We start from the raw sequence: 15,826 nt of genomic DNA, 5'->3' as shown, positions 1-15,826 counted from the left end.
TCATAGAATGTGAAAGCATTTGCGTTTCTGGAAATGCAAAATGGTACAAATCCTATGGAGGAAAATCTGACAATATCTGTCAAAATGACATATTCATTAAACCTATGACCCAACATCCCCACTTTCAGGGCTTTATTCCAAAGATACACTAGCAAAATAAAAAAGAACAGATACACGCATAACACTAGCAACATCAGCAAAAGACTGACTACAGTCTTGTTATAGCAAAAGACTGAATGAGCTAATGTACATCTTAATAATGAAGCACTAGACAGCTGTAAAAAGAAGTGAATAATATCTACATACTGCTATGAAGGGATCCTGAGGATATATCAACAAATTAAAAAACAAAATAAGTGACTATGCACAGAAGCTATCTTTTACGTAAGAGAAAATATAATTTTTTAAAAATACATATATATAACATACACATATAACTGTACATGTATGTACAATAGATGTATTACCAAGCATATGGACTTACATTTTAAAAGTGGAAGGATAAACCAAAAACTAATAGAAATAGGGAATCTATAGGAAGAGGAGATAACAGGCATGAAAGAGGACACAGGCATGAAAGCTAGACTTTTCCAAATGGACCTTGCCTTGTAGATTTGAATTTGAACTTGGAACCATGTAAATGATAAAACAATACTAAAGTTTTGAAAAGAATCCCTAGGGATGCCCAGGTGGCTCAGCTGTTTGGCGCCTGCCTTTGGCCCAGGTCATGATCCTGGAGACCCAGGACTGAGTCCCACATCAGGCTCACTGCATGGAGCCTGCTTCTCTCTCTCTCTGCCTCTCTCTGTATCTCTCTGAATAAATAAAATCATAAATAGATAGATGATAGATAGATAGATAGAATCCCTAAAAATAAAACAAATTTAGCTGTGTATTGAACAGTAGCTTAACAACATAAAAAAGAGCTAATATAAGTCGTCTTAAAACATAGACATGCACTTACTGAATACATTCACAAGATAAAAGAATATGAAGAGAGTTAACTATTTTCAGTAATATTATTATTGCTGTCATGAAACTATTAATTTTAAGGAAATAAGTTATCATGTAAATGTCCTTCAGAATTAAGATTTTCAGCATATGAGATACAAATATCAAATCAAAGAAGTAAAAACTCAAGTTCTAAATTTGAATCAATCAGAAAAAAAAAAAAGTCCATTAAAACAAAAAATTCCTAAATTTATTCACTGAGGAGGATAAAAACAACAGTAACCAACTCAGGAGCAATGAGTACCCTTTGTGCCCAGAGTAATATCATTTCCTACAAAAAAAGAACAAGGCCTCCTAAGAGAAATGGCTGATTTCCAGGCCAAGGGCAGTACCGTACAAAATGACCCTGGAACATCCTGTTACACCAGGAAGCAAGAGAGCTATCAAAGACTACTGGAGTGGTATCAAAAGGATTCCCACTAACCAAAGATAGGACAATCTGAACGTCAAACAGATACTATCTGTAAGGAACTGAAACAAAAATATTTTTAAATCACTGAATTCATGATGATACTAAAAATAAAAACAAAATCTCATTAATCTCCTTTCATTGGTGCTAGGGAGCCAATTCATTATTTTGAAAACTGGTAAAATAAAAGAATCAGGTACAAGTAAGAACTAATAAGAATGGGGCATCTGGGTGGCTCAGCGGTGGAGCATCTGCCTTCCTCTCAGGGCGTGACCCTGGAGTCCCAAGATGGAGTCCCACATCGGGCTCCCTGCATGGAGCCTGCTCCCTCTGCCTGTGTCTCTGCCTCTCTCTCTGTGTGTCTCTCATGAATAAAGAAAGAAAAATCTTTAAAAAAAAAAAAAAAAAAGAATAAGAAAGACAAAGCCCTTGGAAGGGCTTTTAGGCATGTCAAAGGTGTGAAAGCAAAACAAATATTGAGATTATAAATATGCTAAAATCTGAAGCAAAAGTAATGAAAATACAAATCTCAAAGAGAGGCAGGTTTGAATCCTGCTTCTGTCTGATTATTGGGCCAACCTGTGCCTAAGCTCTCTCATCCGGAAATCTGTGCCTGGGTTGTGTTGTTTTGTTTAGAGAGAGCGCAGCTGAGCGGGGTGGAGAGGGTGAAGGAGAATCCCATGCTGGGCGTGGAGCCTGATGCAAGGCTCAACCTCCCACACTGACATCATGACCTGAGCTGAAATCAAGAGTCAAGTGCTTAACCAATTGAGCTACCCAGATGCCCCTGTGCCCGGGTTTTCGACCTTACATAACGACAAAGAAAAGAAATGCACATAACACTTAGGACAGCACCTCTGAGCAGTGCCTCGACCTACCATGTATTCATTCCGGAGGATACATTTACACTGTTTAAATTCAAGTCACTTCTGAAAAAGATTATAAGATTAAATTCAGTCCCTTTTTTCAAACATACACAATTTCCATAAAATGTAAGTTAGCTGGTATTGAGCCACCCATCACACTTATCTGAAAATCTTTTGCTCTTTAAAATATAAGGAAGCTTTAAGATTTATTTCATATTTGAAGTTTTCATATGAGAAAAATAAACTGCTATTTTGAAGCAGTAGTATTCTTTGCATCAAGTAATGAAGAATTCAAAGAATTTAATTTCTTTTGGAGATTATCCCAATTCATAAACTAAACCTGTTAAGGATCACTACCAATGTGTGAAAAAGTTGACCACATTAAATTCTTATGGCTGAATTACCAACACAGTCTATCTGCCTTTATTATTACTGAATTCTAAGCAATAAAGCTGACATCAAGTCATAAGGAAAAGTTGACCAAAACAATTTACTTCTGATTACCCATATGTATTTCATGTTATTTCTTCTTCCAAAAAGTATCATCCTAGCAAAAATAGCAGCCAGTATGTGCTGAAAGCTAACTATGTGTCAGATACTGTTGCTAAGAATTTCACATGTATTAGCTCATTTAATCAATGAATGCCTAGGAAAAAATCCTAATGTCATAAAAAAATTTTTCTAATTACAATGAATTTTCTAATTGAAAATAAGAGGCATCCTTAGGATAACTCAAGGAATTAAGATGAATTGCTGGTACAATATTTCAGTTAAAAACTGAAACACTTGGATAAAATGAATACGCGTACGTAATTTAAATGAAATCAAGAAACTCAATTTATATTAGTTCAAAAGAACAAATAAAATCTGTTTTCTCACAAAAAGCACATTCCCCTCATTTGACTTACTTAACAAGCAAGAAACAAAGTATCTACTTCTAGGGGGGAAAAAGCACTTTTAAGCTGTAGCCTTAATCTTTTTCCCTATCAATTTAATATCTGAAAATTAAATACTTTTAATTCTGTATTTGCTAAAATTCCTCCAAGCACATGCTTTGAAAGCAAAACATTTCCAACACAGGAGGTTACACGTACACCGCAAAACAGAAACACCAGTACCTGAAGAAAGCTAAGGTTTTAGTTTTGACCAGTCTCTACTTACACCTGCAAACTTGGACAGGCCATTAAACTTCTCTGAGCCCAAATATCTTCACCTATGTAGTGACTGAACTGGCCCCCAAGATCCTGATTGTAAGATGGTGAGTGTATCTGTGTGTCAGAAGGAAGACCAGGGTCTGACTTCCCAATAGGAAGAATTAACCAGTATTCCCTACCTCACCAAAAAACTTGTACTCTGGAACTAGACTCAGGTCCTAGCCTTACTGGTTACTGACAATGTGACCTCAGAGCTCTAAATTCCTCACCTGAAAAATGTGGATAATAACTGTACTTATCTCAAAAAGTTTCTGAGAATTAACCCAGACAATACTCATCAAGGGATTAGCACCATAGCTGCCACTGACCAATTAAAATTAGTTATTACTAATTATGATGCTAAGGTCTTTTCTAATAATGGCCAAATATTCTTTCACACTATCTCTGCACAAACATCATCATCAAAGAGAAGAAGAAGAAAAAAAAAAAAAAAGGTGTTTTTTTGTTTTTTTTTGGTTTAAAAATATTGTTAAAATTAGAAGTGTGGGTTGCCTGTGTAGCTCAGTGGTTGAGTATCTGCATTGGGTTCAGGTCGTGATCCCAGGGTCCTGGGATCGAGTCCCACATCAGGCTTCCCGCAGGGAGCCTGCTTCTCCCTCTGCCTGTGTTTCTGCCTCTGTGTGTCTCTCATGAATAAATAAAATATTTAAAAGTAAATTAAATCATAAGTGTATTGTTCTAAATGCTCTTCCTCAACAAAGCAAGCACCTATATATGATACTGCGTATATATACACACTGTATATAACATACATAGATGTTTACATATGTGTTATTTTCCTCTTTCAATTTATTGACAGACTGCTGGAGGATGGAAGGCAGGGCGGAAGGTCCAGATGCTTTTATTATTCCCAAATGACTTCTTAATTTAGCATGAATTACAGAAGAAACAGCTTCTGTCACTAAAAATTAGACTGCCATTAGTGTATAATGAATTGGAGTGTTACAAATTCCATCTATTCATTCACTTGCTTAAAAAACATTAATGTTTAAAACATATTTAACAAATATTTTTTATTTAACAAATATATGCACCATATATTAGTGCACCTAAAATAAAATTTTCTATCAATTGTGTTTATTCTACATAGAACGGAAGAATGATTGTCAGCTTCAATCCTCAGGGCAAATGCTGGCACCAAGTTCTAAGAATGGCACTACAAAAATGGACTAAAGAGATGGTGCACAGCCTGCTGCGAGCCACTAAATGATTACCCTGAGGGTTGTGGGGGAATGGAATGTTTCAAGCAGAAGTAAAATATAAGCTAGATTTTAAATGCTGAGTAGGAGTCCAATAGATGGACAAGGCAATAAAACAGGACAGTCAGGGAATAACGGTTTGGCGCTAATGAAACTAACAAAGGAGAGAGTGACAAAATCAGGCTGGAGAAGCAAACATGTGACAGATCATTAAAAGCTTCATTTAACATGGAAAATGCGTAGTTTATCCTGAAGAGTTGGTGAGATCTACATTTGAGCAAGTGCTGTGATGGAGTCATTAGGAAAAAATGACTCCCAAGGCAGTGAGGACTTTTAACTAGAGAGGAGAGACTAGAGGCAATTGGTTAAGACGTTACTGCAACAGGCTCGCCAAGAGGTTATAAAGGCCTGATCAAGGTCATACTTTGAGATGGAAGGGATGGAGGTGCACATATACATATATAAACACACAAGAAAAAAAAAACACACAAGAGTGTGACCTACATTTACACATACACATTCTGCATGTATGACATACACACATATACATTATTCCAGTTATTCCTCGAAGCATACTTTGAACTGGCTCTTATCTCTTTTTTACAGAAAAAGAAACCGGTTCGGAAAAGGTAATTTTGTCAAAGTCAAATGGTCAGTAAATAATGGCTAGGATTCTAACCCTGCTGTGTGTCATTCTGAAACGTGACTCTACTGCACCCAAGAACCACTTAAAAGGCAAAACTGATTGTGGGGTGGAGAGGCAGGATTCAGATAAAGGGTAGATCAAGACAGAGGCTCTCTAGGGCAGGTCTCACTCCATGAACCATAAATGAGTGAACAGTAATCCGTTCTCTAGTAATCTAATGTACAGTACTCTAGTAATCTAAATAGAGTACTGTTTAATCTCTGAACCCTTGTCTTACGTCCAGAAAGGGAAAACTAAAGTTTCTCATGGCTACTGAAATGAGCATTCACTATTGCTTTGTCTTCTTTTTTCCTATATTCTCTTTGCTATCATCGTTTCCTCTCTATTTTGCCGTTTTGTGGGATTTAAAATACTAATTCAGCCTCTTATAGAACTTGGAGGAGGGGAGGAAAGCATATAAATAAAAATAAACAGATGCTTGATTATTGGGGTCTTACCCCTAAATATTCAAAAAAACTTGGATATTTGAGACTAAAGAATTGTTAATTTTTAAAAGTGTGTAACAGTATTGTAACTACTCTTCAATGTTTAAAAAACATATTGAAGTATTTACAGATGAAAGTGTACAATACCTAGAATTTGCTCAAAATAATACAAGAAGGGGAGAAGTAGATAGGACAGGACTTACCCTGTTCGCTGACTCCTGGGCTAAATGATACTTTGAGGTTCATTACATTTTTGCATCTACTTATTTTATTTGAAATTCTCCATAATTAAACAGCTTTAAAACTTATTCAAATACTGTATTAACAAAGGGGAAAAATATATGTGTGGTATTTACATATATAAATAATTTTCCCATTAATATTTACCATAATTTTAAAGTCAGCTTCCCAAACATTTTAGTAGTAACAGTAACAAAAAAGCACATTTCTATTTTAAGAAGCACTCTATGTTATGTGTAAATTTAATTAATAACTAAAGGGAAAAATTGGATGGTCAATCAAGCTACACAATCTTCCCACTCTTTTTTTTTTTTTTTTTTTTTTTTTTTTTTAAATTTTTTTTTTTATTTATTTATGATAGGCACACAGTGAGAGAGAGAGGCAGAGACATAGGCAGAGGGAGAAGCAGGCTCCATGCACTGGGAGCCCGACGTGGGATTCGATCCCGGGTCTCCAGGATCACGCCCTGGGCCAAAGGCAGGCGCTAAACCGCTGCGCCACCCAGGGATCCCCAATCTTCCCACTCTTATTAAAACAGATCACAAATTAAGTTCCATTTACGAATTTACAGGATGCAAATGCACAACCTGACTTATTTAGAGATGCTAGTTATTGCAAATCCTTAAATTAAGGGTTTTCAGAAAATGCTCAGAAATTAGCAACTGGCTTATGAATATTGTATTTACAAATCCTTGGAACAGAAATATTAAAAAATAATGTTTTCCAAGTTTCTTTTTCCTAATAGTGGAAGCCTTCTTATTTTACATGTGCAAGAATATATGTCAACATTCAGCAGGCACTGAGATGTATGTTGACTGGATAAAAAAAAAAAAAAGCAATAAAAGTCTTTAGAGAGGGAATGAATAGCAAAGCAGAAAGAGTAGAGTGATTCCAGGCTACCTTGGAATCAAAAATAGAGGTAAAACAATTAAGTTCCTTGAAAGAGTATCAAGACTAGATAAACTGAGTTTGTAAAAAGTTTGGGGCACCCTGAGCATTTTATCAAAGTAGTTTCAGAAAACTTTTCTAGCTCAGGTTCCGTCATTAACTAGCTGTGTAAACTTGCACAAGTCACTTAATTTCTCTGGGCCTCAGTTTCAACATCTATAAATGGGTGGTATTACCTCCAGTACCTATATCTGAAAAAAAAAAATCAAATGGCTTACCTGTCAGTGTAAAAATGTTCCAGAGATTGCAAAGCACAATACAAACACGTGCTATCTATAAAAATATAAGAAGGGGACGCCTGGGAGGCTCAGCAGTGGAGCGCCTGCCTTCGGCCCAGGGCGTGATCCTGGAGACCCAGGATCGAGTCCCGCATCGGGCTCCCTGGGTGGAGCCTGCTTCTCCCTCAGCCTGTGTCTCTGCCTCTGTCTCTCTCTGTGTGTCTCTCATGAATAAATTAAAAAAAAAAAAAAAAGGATCTAAGAATGAATACAGGAAAGAGAAAATCACAAGAGCATACTAAGAGTTTTGTCTTACAACCACAAGGGATCCTTATTTATCTAACATAAAAAGGAAAACAAGTTTTCTCCTGACATATAGAGTTCAAATGTAATTTTCTTCCTATAAAAAATTAATGCATTTTTAGTTTTCTGAAAAAAAGTACTTTACTTTTTCTGAATTTATTTTGTTTTGTTTTTTTATATTTTACCCTGACCTCTCAACCAGATGCTCCCAAACACTCACTACTACTATCTGGGCACATCAAATTACCATTCACTTATTTAATTAATTCATAGCAAAAAAAAAAAAAAAAAATTAATTCTTAGCATCATATGCTCTTTTAAGCTTCTAAGTTACTCTCACGTACTTGCAGAGTTTCTTTATACCAGACGACAGTTCACGTGTGTAGACTTCTATCCACCTCATTACGTACGCTTATGTTTACAACCCTGCTAACTACAAGAAATAAATCCTCTACAAACTTGAACTATTTCAATAATTTCCATTCATTTCCTCTGAGTAATCTCAGCGTATGGCTACAGCTTTCTAATTTTCTGATGCCCATACTCTAATATGAATCAAGATGACTTTTTCACCTTTTTCTAACCATGACTAGATACAATTCAAGCTTATAAAAACTACCTCATTTAGTTGTTAAGTTGAAAAGGAAAACAGAGGGAAAAACAGCAAATTCATGCTACCTGCTGGAAGTATATCCCTCCCCTCTTTCCCTTAGTCCCTGCGATTCTTACTCCGCACATACTTCCGTTACTCCTGCTAGATCAACCTCAGCACATCCTGACATTCTTCCACTGACACGCATCACCAAACACAGCCCAGTACCTCCGGGTTCCAGGCCCAGTGCTAAAGTGGTAACACGGAGTAGGATGACTTAGGCCCTGCCTTCAAGGCACCTGTACACTAGAGACAGAGAACTCACTGTCAACAAACATTAGAAGACAATATGACTGCCAAAACTAAGAAAAGCATGTATTCCATACTCTGGAGGCATAAAAGAGAGAGAGAGAGAGAGAAAAAAAAAAAAAGAAAGAAATACTACCTGGAAAAACTAAGGAGAACAGGAGAAATTAGCTAGTAAGGAGTTTTCAAAAGCTCAGATATTTTATTTTTAAAATACCCAGGAGAAATGAAGTATTTAATTTAGGAATCAACTTACTACCCTTTAGTGAACTACACCTGAACTGAAACTTTATGTGAGATAAAGCTTTACACTTAAAAAAGTGTACTCCCTCCGAATATCCTGAAAGTTTTCCCTCATTACCTTAACACGCACTACCTGTCCACAACTCATCCTTCCTCCCCACTCTCCAACTGTTTCTAATGCTTTGTCTTGTTTGGCACTCCTTAAAATGACAACAGGTACGTGTGAAACATGACTTCTAAATTCTGAGAAACTTACAAAACACACGAGAGTGATTATAAGGCCTGTCTTCTGGGCTCCATGAATCCTTTCCTTTCACTTCTCACTGTGACTTGCAGAGTAGATAGATGCTCAATGAAGATCTCATTTACAAATCTCTGGTGACACATCAAGAATTACTTATTATACTAATATTAAGTATCTCATAAAAGCTTAATTAAAAACAATTCAGTGTTACAATCTACGCATGAAGTAGTGGGGTGTAGCGTTAAGAGCATGGACATTAAACACAAACTGCCTGACTTTTCTAATCCAGTCCTGTCGCTTCATTAGCCGTGTGACCTTAAAGCAAGCTACGTAACTTCCCAGTGTCTCAGTCTTCTCAACTATAAAATGGAACAAAGCATTAGCTAACTCCCAAGTCACTATGAGAGTCAATGACTTGGGATAGTGCTTAGACCAGAATCTGACACCCGGTAAGCTATAAGCTCAATAGCAGGAGAAGCAGTAGAGGTAGCACCATCACCAGAAAACCTGGATGCTTTTAAATTAGAAATACAAATGACAATAACACCTTTCATCAGCTGTCTGCTTAAAACTATAAAGCTCTTCTACAGAAGATGTAGAAAGGAATGGAAGGAGCAAGCGTGTTAAGAGTTCCGTTTAGGGCAGCCATACTCAGATTTCAATCCCGGCTTTGCCATTAATCATCTATAAGACCACCAACAACTAAGTAACCACAGGCAAGTTATTTTACCTGAGCCTCAATTTCCTAATCTGTAAAATGTGATAATACCACCTATATCCCAGGAATTCGAGACCAAAAGAGTCAAGGTACCTAGGACACAGTGTATGGCCCACTACCAAGCTAGTATTTGCTGCTTTCCCCCATCCCCCACATCTCACGTGGAGTACTCATTTAATTCGCATCCCCCCATTAAAACGTTCCTATTAGTCTGAATCATGTTGAAAACAGTCGAAAACTGGCAGTCACATGGTTTGACCTAATACTCTATCCACTTACAAATGGAGAAAATAAGCTTAGGGAGGTTATATGATTTACTGAAGATCACATGCACAGTAAGTAATGGAAATAAAACTTCAAAACAGATTAATAGTTTTTCATTTCACTAGCTGATGGTTTAGTCAGTCCCGCCGAGAAGAGGGGGGAAAAAAATGCACTAACTACAATAATAGATGCAAAACTACTGTGAACTACAAGTTTTTGCTCTGCTGTATTAAACACTGCTGGGGATCTAGATTTCTAAGAAACTTTCCATTATAAAAATTATTTGTGGAATACCTGTGTGTGTGTGTCGTGGGGAACTGAGGGTTTAAAAAAAGTTACAGGAAAAAAAATACTAAAGGAAGCTTATGCAAAACTATACTAATTCAAAAAGTACAGTATATCTAATTAGAAAACCCACAAATTGCCAAACAAGTATCTAACCTGGTAAAAGGTTAGAGGTATTCAATATCACAGTTGAATTGTTGCCCAAACACACAAGGAGGAGTTACAGTAAAGTGTTCCTCTTTGATTAATGAACGTATGAACTAATACATTAACTTTAGTGGAAAATGAAAAAAAAAAAAATTCAAAGGCTTTTCTTCCAGTAATAAGGAATACGCTACTGTAGTAAAATAGTAGGAACTGCTACAGTAACTTCTATAAATTCCACAAGGGCTTTAGGATTAGATCCCATAAACCACAGCTGAGATTCAATGTCTGTCCACACATGGAAAGCCCTATTAAAATGCGCAGTACTAGTACTAGTAAATAAATAACAAACGTTAACAGAACAAGGCCCCATAATACTGGTGGAATATTTAACAGTATCAAATATTTACTATGACCTACAAATCTATTCTGCCTCTTTTCCCCTTGATTTGTCACTCACCTTTAAAAAAAAAAAAAAAAAAAAAAACCAACCGTATGAACAACAAAATAAGAATGAGGATAAGGAACAGAACCCGGGTCTTCCGATCAATTTACAACAGGACAGTTTTAATCCGCTTATCGGTCTCCTCCAGTTATGCAATCATTCCACGGCAAAAGATCACAGGGCTTTTTTTTTTCCTACCCTGAAAGGAAGGGGCTGGAGCGGGAAAGAGGAGCGTGAAACAGGTGGCCTGGGGATACGCGGTCCTTCCACGAACCTACACCCGCTGCGGCTTCAGGGTCGGCACGGGGTACCCCGCATCCCCCGAGCCAGGCAGGTCTGCTTCCTTAATCCCACAACTGGCACCTCTTCGCGCGCCGCGGAGTGCACCTGGCATCGTCACTTGTCGAGTCCACCGGCGCTGGCCGGCCCCGCCGACACCTGCCCACACCTGCCCACCGTGACCCCTACGCCCCGGCCCCGCGCGTCGCTCGTCCCTCCGGGGGGGACTCCGCGGCCAGGCCCACGGCCTCAGCGCGCCCCAGGTCCCGCGCCGCAGGGTCCCCACCTGTTCGGGCGCTCTGGGAACCCGCCCCCGTGACCCGCCCCCGCGACCGCGAGCCCCCATCCCCGCCCCGCCCCAGGTCCCGCGCGCCGCGGGGTCCCCACCTGTTCGGGCGCTCTCTCGGGACCCGCCCCCCCCGTGACCCCCCCGCGACCGCGGGACCCCCATCCCCGCCCCGCCCCAGGTCCCGCGCGGCGCGGAGTCCCCAGCTGTTTGGGAGTTCTCTTGGAACCACCTCCCCGTAACCCGCGCCCCCGCGACCGCGGGCCCCCCCGCGGGGTCCCCACCTGTTGGGGCGCTCTCTCGGGACCCGTCCCCCCGTGAACCCCCCGCGACCGCGAGGCCCCCCATCCCCGCCCAGGCCCCGCCCCGGTCCCCACCTGTTGGGGCGCTCTCTCGGAACCCCCCCCTGCTCCGAGCCGCGCGCGCCCGGCCGACAGGTACCCCGGGCTCCGGGTCGCGGGCGCTCGGGGCCGCGCAGTTAATGAGTAACGCGCCCGCGCCCGGGGCCGGGGCCGGGGCCGGGGCCGGGGGAGGAGCTGCTGCTGCTGCCGCCGCCCCAGGCACCCCGAGGCGCCGAGCCCGCCGCCGCCGCCCGCCGGGTCCCCGCCCCCACCTGCACCCGCACCTGCACCTGCGCGGCCGCCGCTCGGGGCTCGCGGGCGGGAGGCGGGCGCCGCGGGGGGGCGGGGGGGCGGGGGGGGCGGTGCTCCGCGCCCGGGCCTCTGCCTCCCGCGGCTGCACTCACCTGACGAAACCACCGGGGCCGCTGCCCGCGCCCAGCGGAGCTCTCCGCGCGGTACCGAGCGCGCCCGGGAGCCGCGCCGAGGGCACAGGGCGGCCGGCAGACGCCGCTACACGCTCGGCCGCGGCGGGCGCACTGCGCCGGGGCCGCCGGGGGAGCGCGGGACTGCGCCTGCGCGGGGGGCGGGGCCGGGCGCCGGGAGCGGCCGGGGGCGGGGCCGAGGCGGGGCCGGGGCGGGGCCCGCGGGGGCGGGAGGAGCCGGTGCGCTCCGGCGCCCCCTGGCGCCAGGCGGGGTCTTCGCAGGGTCCGGGGCGCGCGGCAGGTGCCTGGGCGGGCGGTTGCCGTGGGAACGGGGGCTCCCCGCGCGGGGCGGGGGCGCCCTGGGCTCTGCAGGCGGCGCGAGTGGGGGGCCGCGAGCACAACCTGCAACTCGCAGTCCACGCGTACCTTACCCTGTGCGGGGGGCGGGGGGGGTGCGACTGGGGTGGGACACACCGGATTCCATCCTTTGCACAGCGCCTAGAGCATTCGAGAATGTCCCTTCTGTGCCCGCCTTCTCTCTTTTGGGTCAACTTTTTTTTTTTTTTTTTTTTTAGACCAAACTTCCACCCCACTTGAGTTCTCCAGATAGGAAAAGTGAAAATACAGCACGAAATTCCCAACTCGGATCCAAAAGGGGCGATCACCGTTTATGTCTCTAGGTTTAGCAAAAGACGTGCAATTTATGGGACAGACATTGAATTGGGCCATCATTATAAATATTGATCATATTGGTTAGAGGCAATGAAGAGGAGTAGATTAGGACCACAGGAATCAATTCCTGGGCTTGAAATCGCTATTGCTGGCTGGGTGACTTTGGGCAAGTTGATCTCTAATAGTCCCAATTTTCTCCTCGGTAAGCAGGGATAATAAGTGTATCTACCTCACTGAGTTTTTTTTTTTTTTCTCGTTCAGAGATTAAGTGGTCTAATACATGTAAAAGAGTGTACTGCATGATGCACAGGGCCTCATGAATATCAGCTATTATTATTAATAACGTTGTTGTTTTCATCCACCTATAATCCAAACAGAAATCTGGAAAGTCATTGTTTACTCTTTTATATCCCATGGCCAATGTAGCAAGTCTTATCCATTCTAATTCCCAAATAATTATTAAATCTATCCCATTTCCTATTCACTGTCACGAGATAATCTTCCTCCATGAGTGGACTCCTAACTATCCTCCCTTCCACTGATGTCCTGTCCTGGGTGAATAGTATTACTCGTCATTTACTGGGCTCCATCTCTGTGCCTACTGCTGGACACAGGGACAAAGAAACCATGACACACAATCTCCGCTGCAAGAACTGGAACATGGCAGGGGAGACAGGCATTAACCATAACTAGGTGGGATGGATAAACTCAGCATACAGCAAACTACGGGGTTCTGCAGTCTTGTACTCTCTCAGACATGTCATGTTTGCATATGCTACTCCTTTTTCTTGCTAAGTCCTGACCTTCCACCTTTTCCTTACCTAATTCCTGCTTATCCTTCATTATCCAGACTAAGCATCAATTCTGTTGTGAACCCTTCCCTGTGGCTTGCCACTCAGCCCTAATCCGCCCTCGTATGGGTTAGGTGCTCTTGACTCTGCTCCCAGAGGACCTTGTCTCTTTCTTGCACTTATCACGTAGAATGATAATTGCAGTTTATCTATTTTCCTAATTACTATGAATCTCTTGACAACTAGCACAAGACCTGACATGTAGTATGACTGGCTCAATAAAGGCAGATGAGTAAATGGCATACATGCAGATGTACTATCTTGTTATATAAATGTTAAGAGGACAGGCCCTGTGATATGTTTGATACAGGAGTGAAGACATCAAGCATCTACTGGAAGTAGTAAGCAGTACCCTTATGCCTGAGTCCCAGGCTGGTCCATTTGCAAATCTAAGAGGTCTTCGGAATGTATGTAGAGGTGTTTCCTCTCACATACTTAACCTGTGAACACAGTTTGAGGATGAGAAGAGTGATATGAGTAGTCACCTATAATAACATCTCATTGTCCTTGCAGCACAGAGACCAAGATGCATTACAAAGCGTGAAACACTCAGAATCTCAGCCTGCAAAGTATATAAAGTGTTGTAAGCATCTTCCATTAGATTGCTCACCCATATATTAAAGGATAGACCCTTCACAAACTTTAAAAACATGATAGATTTTGTGGGGTGCTCAAATTTGCTTTCTTTCTCTTTCATTCATATAAAATAATACTGTATTTTAAACGAGATCTTAAGACTTTCCCATCCATTCCTGATTCCAGAAAATGAAAGAGGTGATTGCAAATATCTAGAAATTTTCAATTGAACAAGTCTTTCTAGAGTTGTTATCCTTAGTTATAATCTTTTATTGCTTGTTTGCCTCTTTTTTTTTTTTTTTTTTTTTTACAAAGCCCGGAAACTAGGTACTTCCCAGTTTCAAGCTGACTTCACACTGTGTCATGAGTCTTTTATAAAAAACAATTGGACCTAGGTAGAAGGGTAGTTAGTCCTCCTCTTTTCAGATGGGGAGCTTGGGCCACCAAAGTTAGGACCTGGGTCTTCAGAATACAGGGTAATATCTTACAAACAAATGAGGCTAAAACTCTAAAAAGCATACCGGACTTCATGTCCTGCAGAATGGCACACTAGAGACTGGCTGATTGTCCCATGAAAAGCAACTCAAAATGCTCAGTAAAATATATATAATATCTTATCAAACATTTTAATAAGCTGACAAGAACATAAGAAATCCTCAAGGGCAAAAAACTAAGTAAAGCAGGAACCCAGACAGTAAATAATAATGCAAAAACAAAACAAAAACAAAACAAAACAAAACAAAAAAACAAAGAGGAAGGAAAAGGCTGGTTACAGGGAAAAATAAACCAAGAATAATCTATCATTTCCTTGTCTAGCAAAATAATTATTTCTGAGCCAGTGTTTGCATTCCCATAAAAATTTGCTTTTGCAACTCCTGTACAAAAGGAGAGCTGTCTCTGAAGTGTCTTTTATTAGATCAGTTATGGACAATTCTGTATTTCAGGCCCTTTTTCTGAGGTTGGAATAAACAACTAAAAAAAATTGGACGGCTGAGAGAAAAAAGGTTAACAGGAGAGCTTAGACTCTAAAAATGTACGGTTTTCTCAGAGTCATTTTAACAAGCTGCATACATTGCCATCTATTAAACACATACTTATGACAGGCACATAAATAATCTGCAGTGAGAAGAGAAGGAGACGTGAGGCACAATGAGAGACCTCGTGGCTTCCCCACAGTCACAAATTCCTCCTGAGGCGTCCTTCATTCCTACGCATAGGTTCTGTGACAAATCCTTGCATTCTTTTTTTTTTTTTTTTTAAGATTTTATTTATTTATTCATGAGAGAGAGAGAGAGAGAGGCAGAGACACAGGCAGAGGGAGAAGCAGGCTCCATGCAGGGAGCCCAATGCGGGACTGGATCCCAGGACTCCAGAATCACGCCCTGGGCCGAAGGCAGGTGCTAAACTGCTGAGCCACCCAGGGATCCCCAAATCCTTGTATTCTTAAAAGAATTCCCCCATTTTGCTTAGATTCGGAATCATTGGTGGCTCTCTGATCAACGCAGACACAGGAGGTCTTCATCATATGGCTTTACCATATTGAACAAGCAGCTTCTACCTTATGGTCCATAATGGCTGCTCCAGCTTCAGCCATCACATCCTTATTTCCAGCCAGCAGA

General features: G+C 41.6%; 1 protein-coding gene across 7 annotated transcripts in view; it reads right to left on the bottom strand.

The window, feature by feature from the left end:
- Positions 1-12,217, bottom strand: part of RAB3IP (RAB3A interacting protein) — a 40,783-nt gene extending 28,566 nt beyond the window's left edge. For 3 of the 7 annotated variants that reach the window (XM_038549995.1, XM_038549996.1, XM_038549997.1), the window contains exon 1: positions 2,299-2,323. In XM_038549995.1, coding sequence (XP_038405923.1) covers positions 2,299-2,309 — 11 coding nt within the window. In that variant the 5' untranslated portion in view covers positions 2,310-2,323. Of the gene's footprint in view, positions 1-2,298; positions 2,324-8,936; positions 9,062-11,722; positions 11,857-12,090 lie in introns of those variants that run through there. The other 4 variants (XM_038549992.1, XM_038549994.1, XM_038549993.1 and 1 more) reach the window with 4 other exon arrangements.
- Between the last annotated feature and the right edge of the window lie 3,609 nt (positions 12,218-15,826).

The sequence above is a fragment of the Canis lupus genome, chromosome 10 (assembly GCF_011100685.1).
Source record: "Canis lupus familiaris isolate Mischka breed German Shepherd chromosome 10, alternate assembly UU_Cfam_GSD_1.0, whole genome shotgun sequence".
Taxonomy (NCBI): Eukaryota; Metazoa; Chordata; class Mammalia; order Carnivora; family Canidae; genus Canis; species Canis lupus.
This window is presented reverse-complemented; position numbering and strand designations above follow the sequence as displayed.